At 42.3% G+C, this 20,671-nt stretch overlaps 1 protein-coding gene across 9 annotated transcripts in view; it reads left to right on the top strand.

The window, feature by feature from the left end:
* Positions 1-20,671, top strand: part of LOC110504760 (lysine-specific demethylase 6A) — a 90,734-nt gene that overhangs the window by 66,333 nt on the left and 3,730 nt on the right. For 8 of the 9 annotated variants that reach the window (XM_036975180.2, XM_036975182.2, XM_036975181.2 and 5 more), the window contains 11 exons: positions 5,123-5,252; positions 6,664-6,769; positions 9,126-9,331; positions 9,557-9,603; positions 9,728-9,802; positions 10,107-10,255; positions 12,516-12,630; positions 13,451-13,638; positions 13,959-14,100; positions 14,258-14,384; positions 18,279-18,449. In XM_036975180.2, coding sequence (XP_036831075.2) covers positions 5,123-5,252; positions 6,664-6,769; positions 9,126-9,331; positions 9,557-9,603; positions 9,728-9,802; positions 10,107-10,255; positions 12,516-12,630; positions 13,451-13,638; positions 13,959-14,100; positions 14,258-14,384; positions 18,279-18,449 — 1,456 coding nt within the window. Of the gene's footprint in view, positions 1-5,122; positions 5,253-6,663; positions 6,770-9,125; positions 9,332-9,556; positions 9,604-9,727; positions 9,803-10,106; positions 10,256-12,515; positions 12,631-13,450; positions 13,639-13,958; positions 14,101-14,257; positions 14,385-18,278; positions 18,450-20,671 lie in introns of those variants that run through there. The other variant, XR_016494860.1, reaches the window with a different exon arrangement.

Consider the following 20,671-nt stretch of genomic DNA (forward strand, 5'->3'; position numbering starts at 1 on the left):
CCCGAGCTGACAAGGTAAAAATCTGTCCTTCTGCCCCTGAACAAAGATTCAGAGGGGTTGGGTTGAATGCATTCAGTTGTACAACTGACTAGGTATCCCCCTTTCATTAGTTAGCCTTCTAGTTAACCCTTAGTTAGCCTTCTAGTTAACCCTTAGTTAGCCTTCTAGTTAACCCTTAGGTAGCCTTTTAGTTAACCCTTAGTTAGCCTTTTAGTTAACCCTTAGTTAGCCTTTTAGTTAAGCCTTTTAGTTAACCCTTAGTTAGCCTTTTAGTTAACCCTTAGTTAGCCTTTTAGTTAACCCTTAGTTAGCCTTTTAGTTAGCCCTTAGTTAGCCTTTTCGTTAACCCTTAGTTAGCCTTTTAGTTAACCCTTAGTTAGCCTTTTAGTTAAGCCTTTTAGTTAACCCTTAGTTAGCCTTTTAGTTAACCCTTAGTTAGCCTTTTAGTTAACCCTTAGTTAGCCTTTTAGTTAGCCCTTAGTTAGCCTTTTAGTTAACCCTTAGTTAGCCTTTTAGTTAACCCTTAGTTAGCCTTTTAGTTAACCCTTAGTTAGCCTTTTAGTTAACCCTTAGTTAGCCTTTTAGTTAGCCTTTTAGTTAAGCCTTTTAGTTAACCCTTAGTTAGCCTTTTAGTTAAGCCTTAACCCTTTAGTTAGCCTTTTAGTTAGCCCTTAGTTCGCCTTTTAGTTAACCCTTAGTTAGCCTTTTAGTTAACCCTTAGTTAGCCTTTTAGTTAACCCTTTAGTTAACCCTTAGTTAGCCTTTTAGTTAACCCTTAGTTAGCCTTTTAGTTAGCCCTTAGTTTGCCTTTTAGTTAACCCTTTAGTTAGCCTTTTAGTTAACCCTTAGTTAGCCTTTTAGTTAACCCTTAGTTAGCCTTTTAGTTAGCATTTTAGTTAAGCCTTTTAGTTAACCCTTAGTTAGCCTTTTAGTTAACCCTTAGTTCGCCTTTTAGTTAACCCTTTAGTTAGCCTTCTAGTTAACCCTTAGTTAGCCTTTTAGTTAACCCTTAGTTAGCCTTTTAGTTAAGCCTTTTAGTTAACCCTTAGTTAGCCTTCTAGTTAACCCTTAGTTAGCCTTTTAGTTAACCCTTAGTTAGCCTTTTAGTTAAGCCTTAACCCTTTAGTTAGCCTTTTAGTTAGCCCTTAGTTCGCCTTTTAGTTAACCCTTTAGTTAACCCTTTAGTTAGCCTTTTAGTTTACCCTTTAGTTAGCCTTTTATTTAACCCTTAGTTAGCCTTTTAGATAGCCCTTAGTTAGCCCTTTAGTTAACCCTTTAGTTAGCCTTTTAGTTAACCCTTAGTTAGCCTTTTAGATAGCCCTTAGTTAGCCTTTTATTTAACCCTTAGTTAGCATTTTAGATAGCCCTTAGTTAGCCCTTTAGTTAACCCTTTAGTTAGCATTTTAGTTAACCCTTAGTTAGCCTTTTAGTTAGCCTTTTAGTTAAGCCTTTTAGTTAAGCCTTAGTTAGCTTTTTAGTTAACCCTTAGTTTGCCTTTTAGTTAACCCTTTAGTTAGCCTTCTAGTTAACCCTTAGTTAGCCTTTTAGTTAACCCTTAGTTCGCCTTTTAGTTAACCCTTAGTTAGCCTTTTAGTTAACCCTTTTAGTTAACCCTTAGTTAGCCTTTTAGTTAACCCTTAGTTAGCCTTCTAGTTAACCCTTAGTTAGCCTTTTAGTTAACCCTTAGTTAGCCTTTTAGTTAAGCCTTAACCCTTTAGTTAGCCTTTTAGTTAGCCCTTAGTTCGCCTTTTAGTTAACCCTTTAGTTAACCCTTTAGTTAGCCTTTTAGTTAACCCTTTAGTTAGCCTTTTAGTTAAGCCTTTTAGTTAACCCTTTAGTTAACCTTTTAGTTAAGCCTTAACCCTTTAGTTAGCCTTTTAGTTAAGCCTTAACCCTTTAGTTAGCATTTTAGTTAAGCCTTAACCCTTTAGTTAGCCCTTAGTTCGCCTTTTAGTTAACCCTTTAGTTAGCCTTTTAGTTTACCCTTTAGTTAGCCTTTTAGATAGCCCTTAGTTCGCCTTTTAGTTAACCCTTTAGTTAGCCTTTTAGTTAACCCTTAGTTAGCCTTTTAGTTAACCCTTAGTTAGCCTTTTAGTTAAGCCTTTTAGTTAACCCTTAGTTAGCATTTTAGTTAACCCTTAGTTCGCCTTTTAGTTAACCCTTTAGTTAGCCTTCTAGTTAACCCTTAGTTAGCCTTTTAGTTAACCCTTAGTTAGCCTTTTAGTTAACCCTTAGTTAGCCTTTTAGTTAACCCTTAGTTAGCCTTTCAGTTAAGCCTTTTAGTTAACCCTTAGTTAACCTTTTAGTTAACCCTTAGTTAACCTTTTAGTTAACCCTTAGTTAACCTTTTAGTTAACCCTTAGTTAACCTTTTAGTTAACCCTTAGTTAGCATTCTAGTTAACCCTTAGTTAGCCTTTTAGTTAGCCCTTAGTTCGCCTTTTAGTTAACCCTTTAGTTAACCCTTTAGTTAGCCTTTTAGTTAACCCTTTAGTTAGCCTTTTAGTTAAGCATTTTAGTTAACCCTTTAGTTAACCTTTCAGTTAAGCCTTTTAGTTAACCCTTTAGTTAACATTTTAGTTAAGCTTTAACCCTTTAGTTAGCCTTTTAGTTAAGCCTTAACCCTTTAGTTAGCATTTTAGTTAAGCCTTAACCCTTTAGTTAGCCTTATAGTTAGCCCTTAGTTCGCCTTTTAGTTAACCCTTTAGTTAGCCTTTTAGTTAACCCTTAGTTAGCCCTTTAGTTAACCCTTAGTTAGCCTTTTAGTTAACCCTTAGTTAGCCTTTTAGTTAACCCTTAGTTAGCCTTTTAGTTAACCCTTAGTTAGCCTTTTAGTTAACCCTTAGTTAGCCTTTTAGTTAAGCCTTAACCCTTTAGTTAGCCTTTTAGTTAGCCCTTAGTTAGCCTTTTAGTTAACCCTTAGTTAGCCTTTTAGTTAACCCTTAGTTAGCCTTTTAGTTAACCCTTAGTTAGCCTTTTAGTTAACCCTTAGTTAGCCTTTTAGTTAACCCGTTAGTTAGCCTTTTAGTTAAGCCTTAAGCCTTTAGTTAGCCTTTTAGTTAGCCTTTTAGTTAAGCCTTTTAGTTAACCCTTAGTTAGCCTTTTAGTTAACCCTTAGTTAGCCTTTTAGTTAAGCCTTTTAGTTAACCCTTAGTTAGCCTTTTAGTTAACCCTTAGTTAGCCTTCTAGTTAACCCTTAGTTAGCCTTTTAGTTAACCCTTAGTTAGCCGTTTAGTTAAGCCTTAACTGTTTAGTTAGCCTTTTAGTTAAGCCTTAACCGTTTAGTTAGCCTTTTAGTTAAGCCTTAACCCTTTAGTTAGCCTTTTAGTTAACCCTTTAGTTAGCCTTTTAGTTAACCCTTTAGTTAACCTTTTAGTTAAGCCTTAACCCTTTAGTTAGCCTTTTAGTTAGCCCTTAGTTCGCCTTTTAGTTAACCCTTTAGTTAGCCTTTTAGTTAACCCTTAGTTAGCCTTTTAGTTAACCCTTTAGTTAGCCTTTTAGTTAACCCTTAGTTAGCATTTTAGTTAACCCTTAGTTAGCCTTTTAGTTAAGCCTTAACCCTTTAGTTAGCCTTTTAGTTAGCCCTTAGTTAGCCTTTTAGTTAACCCTTAGTTAACCCTTTAGTTAACCCTTTAGTTAGCCTTTTAGTTAACCCTTAGTTAGCCTTTTAGTTAACCCTTTAGTTAGCCTTTTAGTTAACCCTTAACCCTTTAGTTAGCCTTTTAGTTAGCCTTTTAGTTAGCCTTTTAGTTAGCCTTTTAGTTAGCCTTTTAGTTAGCCTTTTAGTTAAGCCTTTTAGTTAACCCTTAGTTAGCCTTTTAGTTAACCCTTAGTTAGCCTTTTAGTTAAGCCTTAACCCTTTAGTTAGCCTTTTAGTGAGCCTTTTAGTTAGCCTTTTAGTTAACCCTTAGTTAGCCTTTTAGTTAACCTTTAGTTAGCCTTTTAGTTAACCCTTTTAGTTAGCCTTTTAATTAGCCCTTAGTTAACCCTTAGTTAACCTTTTAGTTAAGCCTTTTAGTTAACCCTTAGTTAGCCTTTTAGTTAGCCTTTTAGTTAGCCTTTTAGTTAGCCTTTTAGTTAAGCCTTTTAGTTAAGCCTTTTAGTTAAGCCATTTAGTTAACCTTACCTGTTGCGTTCCGCTCTGGGTTACCAAATAGTTGTATCAGTTTTGTGCTCATTAGGGGACGGCAGGTAGCCTAGTGGTTAGAGTGTTGGACTAGTAACTGAAAGGTTGCTAGATCGAATCCCTGAGCTGACAAGGCAGTTAACCCACTGTCATTGTAAATAAGAATTTGTTCTTAACTGACTTGCCTAGTTAAATACAATCAATAAAAAGTGTAGATCTGAAGGACCTGGACATGATGAACATGGCAGATCTCCACTAGCTTTCCTCTCTGATAGGCTAGGGGGATGTCCTCGGGTGGACACCAGTGACTAGGCTGGGCCCTAGGGGATGTTTCTGGATGTTTCTGGATGGATTTGTTTTTAGCACATCTGTTTAGTGTCTACAGGAAGTGGCCAGGAACTGACAGGGCTGTAGAGTTCCTGAGCAGTAAGCCCTGTGTGTACACAACCTAAGCCATAGCTGTTATTCTACTGTACATCTACAGCTCTGTATATGACTGGAGCTTTGGTTAACTGCTTCTCTAGGCTTCTTTCTCTTACTGAAGCACTTCAATAGGCTGTTTACACAAGATTATAATCTTTTTTTTCCCCCACTATTTGGTCTTTAGACCAAATTTTCACATCAGATTTATTTTTTCCCCAAAGCACAGGGGGAGCTTTTTCCCCAAAGCTGATCTGATTTGTCAAAAGTCAAATAAAAACTGTTTATCTGAATTGGACTGCCTGTGTAAACATAGCCATAGTGCCAGTTCATCTGGAATCTGTTTTACCGGTGATCTGTTTTAAGTGTTTTCCGCTCCACAATGCATGTCTAGACTCCAGATTCATCGTGTTGGTTTGTGCTGCTGCTCTTAGCTGAAAAGTGATCTGTGCTGTCTCACCTAGCCAATTAAAGAGGAGAGATACAACAAAAAGCATTGTTATTGGAACAGTTTAAAAATACTGTTTCTGAGACCTGGTGTTTTCTCTATATCACCCCCCCCCCCCCCGTGCCTTTAGGAACCTGGGGAAGAATGGCCTGTCCAGCAGCAGTATCCTCCTTGATCAGTGTCCTCCGCCCAGGCCCCCCCTGCCCCCCTCACCCTCGCTGCCGAAGGACAAACTCAACCCCTCCACACCCAGTATCTACGTGAGTATATAGCTGTGAGGGATTTTTACTCATGTCTGTATGTTGGGACTAGGGTTTCCGTTAGCCTGTAACAGTCGGCTTTTGGACTATTTTTATTTTTAGAAAAGCAGATGAATGAAATCGGCGCTGGCCAATTGTCCGGGAGAAGAAGAAAAGATCCCACTGTGAAATGAGGCTTTTTTTAGCCTCTTGAATTTGCATAATTTAGTGGAATTAAATTGGTGTGTGTGGGCTCCAGTATATTCATTATATATCTTATTTATCACACGCATACAACATACAGATACAGAGGAGCAGTAAATCTGTCAGACAGCGTGAGAGCTGCTGCTGCAGCATCTCAAACAACCATCAGAAGGCAGGTTTCATCAGCCTGAGAGCTGCTGCTGCAGCATCTCAAACAACCATCAGAAGGCAGGTTTCATCAGCCTGAGAGCTGCTGCTGCAGCATCTCAAACAACCATCAGAAGGCAGGTTTCATCAGCCTGAGAGCTGCTGCTGCAGCATCTCAAACAACCATCAGAAGGCAGGTTTCATCAGCCTGAGAGCTGCTGCTGCAGCATCTCAAACAACCATCAGAAGGCAGGTTTCATCAGCCTGAGAGCTGCTGCTGCAGCATCTCAAACAACCATCAGAAGGCAGGTTTCATCAGCCTGAGAGCTGCTGCTGCAGCATCTCAAACAACCATCAGAAGGCAGGGTTTCATCAGCGTGTCACACGCCACTTTGCAATGAGCTGACGGCAGCAGGCTGTGCCTGCTTAAGTGTTTGAAACCTGAACATTTTAAAAGATATGAGGCATGTCTTCAAAGTAGCCTATTAGATCTCCTCTCTTCCTACATTTTTAACCGTTTGTGTGACAGGCGCCCTTTTGACACTGTGGTTTCCTGCCATTTGCATTCTGGAACAAACATTCACCTGTAGCCTACTACTGTCTTGTGCGCATTGCTGCGCTTGTAATGTGAATAAATAATAGCTTATTAATATTTTAAGATAAACGTTCTGATCTGTTGCGTCAGACTCATTACTTTTTGAAGTTGCATCCTCGACCTGCATGTTCTGTTAATATGAATTACCATATTCTAAGTGTGATGTCACTCTGAGCGCTGTGGGTGGACGCCCTAATAATGGGGGGGGGGGGGGGGCTGGTGGTTAGAGGTAAGAGCGTTTGGCCAGTAACTGAAAGGTTGCTGGTTCGAATGCCCGGGCTGACAAGGCTCTGTCGATGTGCCCTTGAGCAATGCACTTAACCCTAATTGCTCCTGTATGTTGCTCTGGATAAGAGCATCTGCTAAATGACTTAAATGTAAATAATTTGGTAGTCAGTTGGTTACAGTTTGGTAGTGTGGTTTGGCTATACTCGACATTAGAGTGTGTGTGGTCTCTGATCTGTCTGTTTCTCCCATGGTGTGTAGCTGGAGAATAAGAGAGATGCCTTCTTCCCTCCGCTTCATCAGTTCTGCACCAACCCCTGCAACCCTGTCACTGTCATCAGAGGGCTGGCCGGGGCGCTCAAACTGGGTGAGTTACACACACGGCTGGCAGTCATATACCGCCATTACACACAGTACTGCTGCTGGTGGCATTCCAGTCCAGCAGAATAAATACAAGTCAACTGTCTAGTCCTTCTGTCTCATTTTTGTTTAACGTAGTGAAGCTGTGTGTGTGTGTGTGTGTGTGTGTGTGTGTGTGTGTGTGTGTGTGTGTGTGTGTGTGTGTGTGTGTGTGTGTGTGTGTGTGTGTGTGTGTGTGTGTGTGTGTGTGTGTGTTTGCATTCATTCACTGGCTTGGGGGGTGTGTGTATGTGTGTCTGTTGAACAACTTTACATGTTTGAGAACAGCACCACCTGCCGGCAGAGAGTGTCATTACATTCAATGTAGCATGTGGAGTAAAGTATTTGCTGCAGAGAAAATATATTGTCTCCCTCACTCCATCAGTTCTCTACTGTTGCATGCCACATCAACACACACTGGATAGGTGCAGTGTAATGTGTTGTTTTACAGGGTCAGCCGTAGTAGTGTGATAGGTGTTGTTTTACAGGGTCAGTCATAGTAGTATGATAGGTGTTGTTTTATAGGGTCAGACATAGTAGTATGATAGGTGTTGTTTTACAGGGTCAGACATAGTAGTATTGTAGATGTTGTTTTACAGGGTCAGTCATAGTAGTATGATAGGTGTTGTTTTACAGGGTCAGTCATAGTAGTATGATAGGTGTTGTTTTACAGGGTCAGCCGTAGTAGTGTGATAGGTGTTGTTTTACAGGGTCAGTCATAGTAGTATGATAGGTGTTGTTTTATAGGGTCAGACAGTAGTATGATAGGTGTTGTTTTACAGGGTCAGTCATAGTAGTATGATAGGTGTTGTTTTACAGGGTCAGTCATAGTAGTATGATAGATGTTGTTTTACAGGGTCAGTCATAGTAGTATGATAGATGTTGTTTTACAGGGTCAGTCATAGTAGTATGATAGGTGTTGTTTTACAGGGTCAGTCATAGTAGTATGATAGGTGTTGTTTTACAGGGTCGGACATAGTAGTATGATAGGTGTTGTTTTACAGGGTCTGACATAGTAGTATGATAGGTGTTGTTTTACAGGGTCAGTCATAGTAGTATGATAGGTGTTGTTTTACAGGGTCAGTCATAGTAGTATGATAGGTGTTGTTTTACAGGGTCAGTCATAGTAGTATGATAGGTGTTGTTTTACAGGGTCAGTCATAGTAGTATGATAGGTGTTGTTTTACAGGGTCATTCATAGTAGTATGATAGGTGTTGTTTTACAGGGTCAGCCATAGTAGTATGATAGGTGTTGTTTTACAGGGTCAGTCATAGTAGTATGATAGGTGTTGTTTTACAGGGTCAGTCATAGTAGTATGATAGGTGTTGTTTTACAGGGTCTGACATAGTAGTATGATAGGTGTTGTTTTACAGGGTCAGTCATAGTAGTATGATAGGTGTTGTTTTACAGGGTCTGACATAGTAGTATGATAGGTGTTGTTTTATAGGGTCAGTCATAGTAGTATGATAGGTGTTGTTTTACAGGGTCTGACATAGTAGTATGATAGGTGTTGTTTCATAGGGTCAGTCATAGTAGTATGATAGGTGTTGTTTTACAGGGTCAGTCAGTAGTATGATAGGTGTTGTTTTACAGGGTCAGTCATAGTAGTATGATAGGTGTTGTTTTACAGGGGCAGTCATAGTAGTACGGTGCCCCTGGTGCACCTGCTTGAAACTCACTCAAAATATCTGGATGGATAAATAGTTTGTATTTCATTAAGCTAGAGTGCTTCTGAACTCTTTGTTTTACTGCACTGGGAAATACTTTTCAGCCAGAGAAGGGTGGAGGGAGAGAGATGCAAGTTGTGAGTTTACTAAACATCACCTTTCTCTAATATCTCTCCACTTTTCCTCATTTCCCATCCCTTTCTCTGTCTCCCACTTCTTTCCTCTCCCTCGCTGTTTTCCATCCCTCCACCCTTCTCTCTCTGTCTCTCTCTCCCTCCACACGTCTCTCTCCCTCCACCCTTCTCTCGCTCTCTGTCTCTCTCTCCCTCCACCCTTCTCTCGCTCTCTGTCTCTCTCTCCCTCCACCCTTCTCTCGCTCTCTGTCTCTCTCCCTCCACCCTTCTCTCGCTCTCTGTCTCTCTCCCTCCACCCTTCTCTCGCTCTCTGTCTCTCTCTCCCTCCACCCTTCTCTCGCTCTGTCTCTCTCTCCCTCCACCCTTCTCTCGCTCTGTCTCTCTCTCCCTCCACCCTTCTCTCGCTCTCTGTCTCTCTCTCCCTCCACCCTTCTCTCTCGCTCTGTCTCTCTCTCCCTCCACCCGTCTCTCTCTGTCTCTCTCTCCCTCCACCCTTCTCCCCCACCCTGTCCACTCTGTCAGACCTGGGTCTGTTCTCTACTAAGACCCTGGTGGAGGCTAACCCAGACCACCTGGTGGAGGTGCGGACTCAGCTGTCTCAGCCCACCGATGAGAACTGGGACCTGAGCGGCACCAGGAAGATGTGGCGCTGCCAGAGCAGCCAGTCACACACCACCATCGCCAAGTACGCCCAATACCAGGCGTCGTCCTTCCAGGATTCACTACGGGTTAGTAGAGGGAGCGGCTGAAGGATCACTATTGTAAATGCTCTCAATACAAGGCCTTGTTGATTAGAGACTCAAGGAGTTTTGAGCTGGGTCCTGTTCTCTGAAAGGCCGTGTGCTCACTGTGCTGAGAACCAACCCCTGTCAGACACTGAATATTCACATGTTCTCTCCTCACTCTGTCACTTAAACTAGACAACGTAAATCTATATTGAATGTATTTCCCAGGAGGAGAAGAAGATGGAGCTGGAAGCAGAGGCAGCCAGCGCAGAGAGGTAAGATGCCCTCTGTCTGTCTCTGTCCCTCCCTCCCTCCCTGGCCGTCTGTCTCTCTCTCTCTCTTGGTCTGTGTGTCATATCGCTCTGCTCTGTCTAAACTACATCTCCCATGATCCTGCAGTGTGGCGTGCCGGAAGAAAGGGCCCTTCAAACACATCAAGTTTGGCACCAACATCGACCTGTCTGACGATAGGAAGTAAGTGTTCCACACAACTCTCACTGACAACATTATGTAGTTCTGTTAACGAGAGACTTTAGTTTGACCTTTTCATGTAAACCAGATTATATCATATGGTCCAAAAACAGACTGGTTAGGGTCTACAGGTGGAGCTGTCTCCAGACCGTTTGGTTGTAGAAAAAGACATGAGGTATGGCTTAAGGGAGAAGGGCTGATTTTGGATTAGGCATTGTTATCATGATGAGGATCTCTGAGGTTGGGTGCGGTGTGTGTCTGTGCAGTAGAGTTTAGTGCTGACCCTTGCCCTCTGACCTCATCCAAGGTGGAAACTGCATCTGCAGGAGCTCAGTAAGCTGCCAGCCTTTGCCAGGGTGGTGTCTGCTGGAAACCTGCTCAGCCACGTAGGACACACCATCCTGGGCATGAACACTGTCCAGCTTTACATGAAGGTCCCTGGGAGCAGGACGCCAGGTACACACAGACACAGATGCACTCATACACACTGTACACACACACACACACACCTAAATGCAATACAAACACCAGACCTGGGTTCAGATACTATTTCAAATATCTACGTTACTTTCACATTTCCAAGTAAATATTGAAATGTTTTTTTTTGTTTATTTTTTAAGACGAGGAGTTGAATATTGGAATGTATTTAGAAATACTCAAATCCACTGACTCAAATTAAGTCCCATGATACCCCAGGTATTTGAGCATTGGGCCAGTAACCGAAAGGTCGCTGGTTTGAATACCTGAGCCGACAAGGTGAAAAACCTGTCAACGTGCACTTGAGCAAGGCACTTAACCCTAATTTGCTCTAGGGACGCCATACTACTATGACTGACCCTGTAAAACAACACCTATCACACTACTATGACTGACCCTGTAAAACAACACCTATCATACTACTATGACTGACCCTGTAAAACAACACCTATCATACTACTATGACTGACCCTGTAAAACAACACCTATCATACTACTATGACTGACCCTGTAAAACAACACCTATCATACTACTATGACTGACCCTGTAAAACAACACATTACACTGTACCTATCATACTACTATGTCTGACCCTGTAAAACAACACCTATGATACTACTATGTCTGACCCTGTAAAACAACACCTATGATACTACTATGACTGACCCTGTAAAACAACACCTATCATACTACTATGACTGACCCTGTAAAACAACACCTATCATACTACTATGACTGACCCTGTAAAACAACACCTATCATACTACTATGTCTGACCCTGTAAAACAACACCTATGATACTACTATGACTGACCCTGTAAAACAACACCTATCATACTACTATGACTGACCCTGTAAAACAACACCTATCATACTACTATGACTGACCCTGTAAAACAACACCTATCATACTACTATGACTGACCCTATAAAACAACACCTATCATACTACTATGACTGACCCTGTAAAACAACACATTACACTGTACCTATCATACTACTATGACTGACCCTGTAAAACAACACCTATCATACTACTATGACTGACCCTGTAAAACAACACCTATCATACTACTATGACTGACCCTGTAAAACAACACCTATCATACTACTATGACTGACCCTGTAAAACAACACCTATCATACTACTATGACTGACCCTGTAAAACAACACCTATCATACTACTATGACTGACCCTGTAAAACAACACCTATCATACTACTATGACTGACCCTGTAAAACAACACCTATCATACTACTATGACTGACCCTGTAAAACAACACCTATCATACTACTATGTCTGACCCTGTAAAACAACACCTATGATACTACTATGACTGACCCTGTAAAACAACACCTATCATACTACTATGACTGACCCTGTAAAACAACACCTATCATACTACTATGACTGACCCTGTAAAACAACACCTATCATACTACTATGACTGACCCTGTAAAACAACACCTATCATACTACTATGACTGACCCTATAAAACAACACCTATCATACTACTATGACTGACCCTGTAAAACAACACATTACACTGTACCTATCATACTACTATGACTGACCCTGTAAAACAACACCTATCATACTACTATGACTGACCCTGTAAAACAACACCTATCATACTACTATGACTGACCCTGTAAAACAACACCTATCATACTACTATGACTGACCCTGTAAAACAACACCTATCATACTACTATGACTGACCCTGTAAAACAACACCTATCATACTACTATGACTGACCCTGTAAAACAACACCTATCATACTACTATGACTGACCCTGTAAAACAACACCTATCATACTACTATGACTGACCCTGTAAAACAACACCTATCATACTACTATGACTGACCCTGTAAAACAACACCTATCATACTACTATGACTGACCCTGTAAAACAACACCTATGAAACTACTATGACTGACCCTGTAAAACAACACCTATCATACTACTATGAATGACCCTGTAAAACAACACCTATCATACTACTATGAATGACCCTGTAAAACAACACATTACACTGTACCTATCTGTTGTATGTGACAATAAAACATAATAAAATACTTAGTGGTTGATTCACATTATTTGAAAGTCCTCAAATACACAGAAAATATGCATTTAAATAACAAATAATCATATATTTGATTCCAGGTCTGACACACAATTTGTTTTTTGTAGTCATTTTGTTTTATGAGGTATTTGTCTTGTCTTTTAGGTCACCAAGAGAACAACAACTTCTGTTCAGTGAACATCAACATCGGCCCGGGGGACTGTGAGTGGTTCTCTGTTCCCCAGCCTTACTGGGGAATCATTAACGACTTCTGTGAAAAGTACGTCAACAAAAATCTCCTGCTTCTAACTCAACACAAAGTGCATCTCCTACCTCTGTCTGTTTACAGCCAATACAATCTGAAGTCACAGACACGTCTAACTCTGCTTTGACTGTAGTGGACCTAATGCTAATAAAAGTATAATCATTTTTTCATATTTTCATTCATTGATGATGTAACAAGCATTCATTGATGTAACAAGCATTCATTGATGATGTAACAAGCATTCACTGATGATGTAACAATCATTCATTGATGATGTAACAATCATTCATTGATGATGTAACAATCATTCATTGATGTAACAATCATTCATTATTGATGTAACAATCGTTCATTGATGACGTAACAAGCATTCATTGATGATGTAACAATCGTTCATTGATGATGTAACAATCGTTCATTGATGACGTAACAATCGTTCATTGATGACGTAACAAGCATTCATTGATGTAACAATCGTTCATTGATGATGTAACAAGCATTCATTGATGATGTAACAAGCATTCATTGATGATGTAACAATCATTCATTGATGATGTAACAAGCATTCATTGATGATGTAACAATCATTCATTGATGATGTAACAATCGTTCATTATTGATGTAACAATCGTTCATTGATGATGTAACAATCGTTCATTGATGATGTAACAATCGTTCATTGATGATGTAACAATCGTTCATTGATGACGTAACAATCGTTCATTGATGACGTAACAATCATTCATTGATGACGTAACAATCTATTTGATTTGATGAACTGCAAGGAATCGGCAGTAATTGTATTTCTAACATCCTGTGTGTCTCTCTCCTCCAGGAACAACATCAACTTCCTGATGGGTTCATGGTGGCCCAACCTGGAGGACCTGTACGAGGCAGATGTCCCCGTCTACCGCTTCATCCAGCGCCCCGGAGACCTGGTGTGGCTCAACACGGGCACCGTCCACTGGGTCCAGGCCATCGGCTGGTGCAACAACATCGCCTGGAACGTAGGACCCCTCACTGGTAAGACGGGGAGAACAAGGGGGTATACTTAATATGAACATGCACTGCTGTTTTATGGGTTTTAATGCTGAATTAGTTGGAGCATCATTTAAATATGATAGATGGATTCTGACAAGTCTTGACATTGTGAAATTGAAATGATATTGTCATTAATACCCCCCTTCTACCTTCTTCCTCTCCCCCTCTGTCTCCCTCACTTTCACTTTATCTTCCTCCCCCTCTCTCTTGCGCTCTCTTTCTGTCTCCCCCGCTCTCTCTTTCTCTCTTCCTCCCCCTCTCTCCCCCGCTCTCTCTCTCTCTCTCTCTCCCTCCCTCCTCAGCGTACCAGTATAAGCTGGCAGCAGAGCGATATGAATGGAATAAGCTGCAGAGCGTCAAGTCCATTGTCCCCATGATACACCTCTCCTGGAACATGGCCAGGAATATCAAAGTCTCCGACAGCAAGCTCTTCCAGATGATCAAGTGAGTCTCACACACACACACACACACACACACAATTCCCTTTCGCTCGACCTCTCACACACACACAATTTTCTTTCGCTCGGCCTCTCACTCATACACACCTGCGCTCGTGCATGCACACACACACCTAACCCCTGTGTGTCTCGGTCTCTGCTAGGTACTGTCTGCTGCGGACATTGAAGCAGTGTCAGATGCTGCGGGAGCTACTGCAGGCGTCAGGCAAGGAGCTGGTGTGGCACGGCAGGACCAGGGACGAACCCGCACATTACTGCAGCATCTGTGAGGTACACACACACACTGTCCTTGTGGGGCCCAAACAATTGATTCCAATTCAAAAATCCTATTTTCCCTAAGTGGGATTTCCGTTAGCCGGTGATGATTTAAAAAAAGGAGGTATAGCCGATTATGTAAAACTGTTGCCGACCAAAACGACCGGGAGAAACAATTATCCCATTGCAAAATAATGCTTTTTATGAATTGATGGTAATACCAATTCATAGAAATACAGTTGACCGTCATGCTTATCAGTCTATTGGTTCATTTGCCTAATTTACTAGAAATAAATTGGCCAGTTTTTTTTTTTTCTTCGTTAGTCACCATCTTATTTGTCCAACACAACTATCACATGCACACCGCATACAGAGTCTATTCTGAGTGGGATTTCTCCTGCTGCTCCTCAGCTGGTTGCTGCTGGAGTAAAACATGGTTCTCCTGCTGCTCCTCAGCTGGTTGTTGCTGGAGTAAAACATGTGGTTCTCCTGCTGCTCCTCAGCTGGTTGCTGCTGGAGTAAAACATGTGGTTCTCCTGCTGCTCCTCAGCTGGTTGTTGCTGGAGTAAAACATGTGGTTCTCCTGCTGCTCCTTGCTGCTGGAGTAAAACATGTGGTTCTCCTGCTGCTCCTTGCTGCTGGAGTAAAACATGTGGTTCTCCTGCTGCTCCTCAGCTGGTTGCTGCTGGAGTAAAACATGTGGTTCTCCTGCTGCTCCTTGCTGCTGGAGTAAAACATGTGGTTCTCCTGCTGCTCCTTGTTGCTGGAGTAAAATGTGCTTCTCCTGCTGCTCCTCAGCTGGTTGTTGCTGGAGTAAAACGTGGTTCTCCTGCTGCTCCTCAGCTGGTTGTTGCTGGAGTAAAACATGTGGTTCTCCTGCTGCTCCTTGTTGCTGGAGTAAAACATGTGGTTCTCCTGCTGCTCCTTGTTGCTGGAATAAAACATGTGGTTCTCCTGCTGCTCCTTGTTGCTGGAGTAAAACATGTGGTTCTCCTGCTGCTCCTTGTTGCTGGAGTAAAACATGTGGTTCTCCTGCTGCTCCTCAGCTGGTTGCTGCTGGAGTAAAACATGTGGTTCTCCTGCTGCTCCTTGTTGCTGGAGTAAAACATGTGGTTCTCCTGCTGCTCCTTGTTGCTGGAATAAAACATGTGGTTCTCCTGCTGCTCCTCAGCTCGTTGTTGCTGGAGTAAAACATGTGGTTCTCCTGCTGCTCCTCAGCTGGTTGCTGCTGGAGTAAAACATGTGGTTCTCCTGCTGCTCCTCAGCTGGTTGTTGCTGGAGTAAAACATGTGGTTCTCCTGCTGCTCCTCAGCTGGTTGCTGCTGGAGTAAAACATGTGGTTCTCCTGCTGCTCCTCAGCTGGTTGCTGCTGGAGTAAAACATGTGGTTCTCCTGCTGCTCCTCAGCTGGTTGCTGCTGGAGTAAAACATGTGGTTCTCCTGCTGCTCCTCAGCTGGTTGTTGCTGGAGTAAAACATGTGGTTCTCCTGCTGCTCCTCAGCTGGTTGCTGCTGGAGTAAAACATGTGGTTCTCCTGCTGCTCCTCAGCTGGTTGTTGCTGGAGTAAAACATGTGGTTCTCCTGCTGCTCCTTGCTGCTGGAGTAAAACATGTGGTTCTCCTGCTGCTCCTTGCTGCTGGAGTAAAACATGTGGTTCTCCTGCTGCTCCTCAGCTGGTTGCTGCTGGAGTAAAACATGTGGTTCTCCTGCTGCTCCTTGCTGCTGGAGTAAAACATGTGGTTCTCCTGCTGCTCCTTGTTGCTGGAGTAAAATGTGCTTCTCCTGCTGCTCCTCAGCTGGTTGTTGCTGGAGTAAAACGTGGTTCTCCTGCTGCTCCTCAGCTGGTTGTTGCTGGAGTAAAACATGTGGTTCTCCTGCTGCTCCTTGTTGCTGGAGTAAAACATGTGGTTCTCCTGCTGCTCCTTGTTGCTGGAATAAAACATGTGGTTCTCCTGCTGCTCCTTGTTGCTGGAGTAAAACATGTGGTTCTCCTGCTGCTCCTTGTTGCTGGAGTAAAACATGTGGTTCTCCTGCTGCTCCTCAGCTGGTTGCTGCTGGAGTAAAACATGTGGTTCTCCTGCTGCTCCTTGTTGCTGGAGTAAAACATGTGGTTCTCCTGCTGCTCCTTGTTGCTGGAATAAAACATGTGGTTCTCCTGCTGCTCCTTGTTGCTGGAATAAAACATGTGGTTCTCCTGCTGCTCGTTGTTGCTGGAGTAAAACATGTGGTTCTCCTGCTGCTCCTCAGCTGGTTGCTGCTGGAGTAAAACATGTGGTTCTCCTGCTGCTCCTCAGCTGGTTGCTGCTGGAGTAAAACATGTGGTTCTCCTGCTGCTCCTTGTTGCTGGAGTAAAACATGTGGTTCTCCTGCTGCTCCTCAGCTGGTTGCTGCTGGAGTAAAACATGTGGTTCTCCTGCTGCTCCTCAGCTGGTTGCTGCTGGAGTAAAACATGTGGTTCTCCTGCTGCTCCTCAGCTGGTTGCTGCTGGAGTAAAACATGTGGTTCTCCTGCTGCTCCTCAGCTGGTTGCTGCTGGAGTAAAACATGTGGTTCTCCTGCTGCTCCTCAGCTGGTTGCTGCTGGAGTAAAACATGTGGTTCTCCTGCTGCTCCTCAGCTGGTTGCTGCTGGAGTAAAACATGTGGTTCTCCTGCTGCTCCTCAGCTGGTTGCTGCTGGAGTAAAACATGGTTCTCCTGCTGCTCCTCAGCTGGTTGTTGCTGGAGTAAAACATGGTTCTCCTGCTGCTCCTCAGCTGGTTGCTGCTGGAGTAAAACATGTGGTTCTCCTGCTGCTCCTCAGCTGGTTGCTGCTGGAGTAAAACATGTAGTGCACAATTTAACCAGATCTGTTTTTATTTCTCAACTGGTAGTTGAAGCACGCCTCCCATTCACCATTCAGGTGCAGGCAACAGGATATCAGCGTTTCACCCACCATTTAACAATGTGAGCTGGAGGCAGTATGCATTTTAAAACATACTTTGTTGTTGGTATCCTGACCGTTTTACTTAATGTTATGAGGCATGTCTTACCTTGCTTCAAATCCGACCATGGAAACGAGGCATTTCTTTTATAAAGAGTTATAGGAGGTGCGTGACTTTCAAGTTTGGGGACGCTTACCATTGGTTTTCATGTAAACTTTATTTCGTTGTCCAGAAGCCAAAGGCACAATCCTGTTCGTATCAGCAACCCATCCTAGTTGTTACATCATCAGATTACCACTCTTTCTAAGTTTCTATCTGTTCAGATATGGAACCACTATCAGCTGTTCAGAAGAGTGGTTTTTTTTCTTCTTTTTTTCCGCAAATTACATTTTGGCAAATGTTTTAACGTTTTCTTGGCTGCTTCATTACACATGGTGCATGTTCTGTTAAGATGCATTATCATATTGTAAATGTGATTTCTGTCATTCTGAGCACTATGGGTGGACACCGTAATGGGCTTATGCACCCAATGCATATGGTTCAGTAGAATTTCTCAAATGGACAGTAAAATTAAAATCTTCCCGGTCGCATTGTCTGGCGTCACCTTTCCCAAATGGGAACTCTGTCCCTAATTAGCGTTAGCGTAATGAATGGAAGCCTGTGGGTATCTGCTAGAATGCTTGTCAATGCTAGCAGATACCATAGACTTTCAGTCATTCCGCTAACACTAGACAGAGAGGCATGCAAATTGTGGGGATGACTCTGGGGAAGTAACTAAAGGGCCTCGTTGCCACAATCCCGAAGTATCCATTTAACCCCTAAACCTAAAATAGCCTTTTTCCTTGTGGGGGCTGGCGAAATGTCCCCTCTTGTCTGAATTCCTTCCTTGTTTTACTCTCCTTGTGAAGATTTCTGGTCCCCACAAGGATAGTAAAAGCAAAACATACACATGTACCTCTCCTCACACACTCACTCTCGCCCTATTTCCAGGTGGAGGTGTTTGCCCTACTGTTTGTAACCAGTGAGAGTAACAGCAGGAAGACATACGTGGTGCACTGTCAGGACTGTGCCCGTAGGGGGAGCTCTAACCTGGACAACTTTGTGGTGCTGGAGCAGTACAAGATGGACGACCTCACACAGGTCTACGACCAGTTCACACTCGTAAGTCAACAAGGACACGAGTGACTATATGATGACCAGTAGGTTAACACTAGACCAGCTAAAGCAGCCATTTTGACTGCTCGTGAATTTAAAACCATTTATTACTCTGCCATGACCCCCCCCCCCCCCCCGTCTTTGACTTTTCCTATAATCCACACTGTCATTGTTAGAATCTTAATGTCACAAACAGAACTGGAGTTCTAACCAGCATGCCATTTTATGAATGGTTTTCCTCCTCCTTCCTGACAGTAGGGCATGCTCTGCTCCTTCTCACAACAGTGGAAGGTACGGTGCCCAGTTGATACCCTGGGCTCCTGAGTGGCGCAGTGGTCTAAGGCACTGCATCTCCGTGCTACAGCCGTCACTACAGACCCTGATTCGATTCCAGGCTCTATCACAACCTGCCGTGATTGGGAGTCCCAAAGGGCGAACCTAAATTGTACCGAAACTAATTTCACACATATAACAGATTAAATAAATGAAGAAACAAGTATGATGGATGAGAACGGGGGAGAATGGATGAGCGAGGAGACACAAACAATGCATTATTGTGTAATCACCAATTGTGACCAACCGTCTCGATTCGTTCGGTCTTATGTAGCAAAATTTTAAATTGTGTTTTTTACAATCGATAAAAGTAGAGACTCGGAGCTCTAAAATTGTATTTCATACACTACAGTTGAGGAACGATGGGAAAGTAATTCTGCTTTGAAAGTTGATACATTTGTAAAATCACTTTTGAGAAAATGGCCTTTGAATGTTTTGGTACTACTACTGGAGAGCTCTTCTTTGTCTACAACCATTCAGTACCGTTCACACCATCTTAAGCTTTAACCCCACCCATCTCTTTAAGAATTCACATGTGAGGCTGTGTACTAAACAACCAAAGATTAAACGACTAAAGGTTGATTTATACTACGGGTGTGTTCGTAAATTTCATCTGGAGTGCCAGAGTGTTTTCTGGGAGTTTGTAAAACTGAGTGTTCTAACAGAGCTGGGTAGGCTGTTCTTATGTTATCCAGAGCTTTGGTGACTGCAACTGTGCTGTTGGCAACAATTTAATTATGCTTTTTTGCCAACGTTCACTGACACAGGCCATATTCAACGGATGTTGAGCGTTCGTAAATGTGTCAGTTATTCTGTGCTCTAGCTAGCTAGCTAGGTAAACAATGAACCATAATCCCAACTCAAAACATTACTAACCTGAATGAATCTGCAGGTAGCTAACCAACCAGGTTCAATGTTAGCTAGCTAACATTAGGCTATAATTAGCAATGCAAATGGCTTTGAATATGTAATCCGGAGACGGGTGATTTCTACAACAGCCTGCTGTGTGTTCACTTTTCGTCTGCATATTTACAATCAAACAGGCAGATTTTTTTGCATTTCCTTAGCTGTCATACTTTAATTCCACTGATTTCAAAACTTGATTCACCAGACAGTGGAGAGCAACACTTATGTAGTTCTACTTTGTGATATCTTTTTTTTTAAAGCCCCATTAGAAAGGATAACCTACACATACTGACCAGCTAATATTATAGACAGAAGCGTGCTACATGGCAGACCAATCCGAACTCATCTCTCGGCATGTCCAGCCCACTCATTATCTCAGCCAATCATGGCTAGCGGGAAGGTTGCCGACTTTTTACATTGCTAAACCAACAATTTTATTTGTATTTACAGATGGTATACACGTTTGTTGTATGCCATCTAGCGCTCGGAACCCCTCGACAACATTCCGCTGAAAAGGCAGTGCGCGAAATTCAAAAATATTTTTTTGAAATATGTAACTTTCACACATTAACAAGTCCAATACAGCAAATGAAAGATAAACATCTTGTTAATCTACCCATCGTGTCCGATTTCAAAAATGCTTTACAGCTCAAGCACAACATATGATTTATGTTAGATCACCGCCAAGTCAAAAAAACACACAGCCATTTTTCCAGCCAAAGATAGGAGTCACAAAAAGCAGAAATATAGATAAAATGAATCACAAACCTTTGATGATCTTCATCAGATGACACTCATAGGACATCATGTTACACAATACATGTATGTTTTGTTCGATAATGTGCATATTTATATCCAAAAATCTCAGTTTACATTGGCGCCTTACATGCAGTAATGTTTTGATTCCAAAACATCCGTTGCTTTTGCAGAAATTCTCATAATAAACATTGATAAAAGATACTAGTGTTATTCTCAGAATTAAAGATAGA

Source organism: Oncorhynchus mykiss, chromosome 3 (genome assembly GCF_057628025.1).
Source record: "Oncorhynchus mykiss isolate SJ-2025 chromosome 3, ASM5762802v1, whole genome shotgun sequence".
Taxonomy (NCBI): domain Eukaryota; kingdom Metazoa; phylum Chordata; class Actinopteri; order Salmoniformes; family Salmonidae; genus Oncorhynchus; species Oncorhynchus mykiss.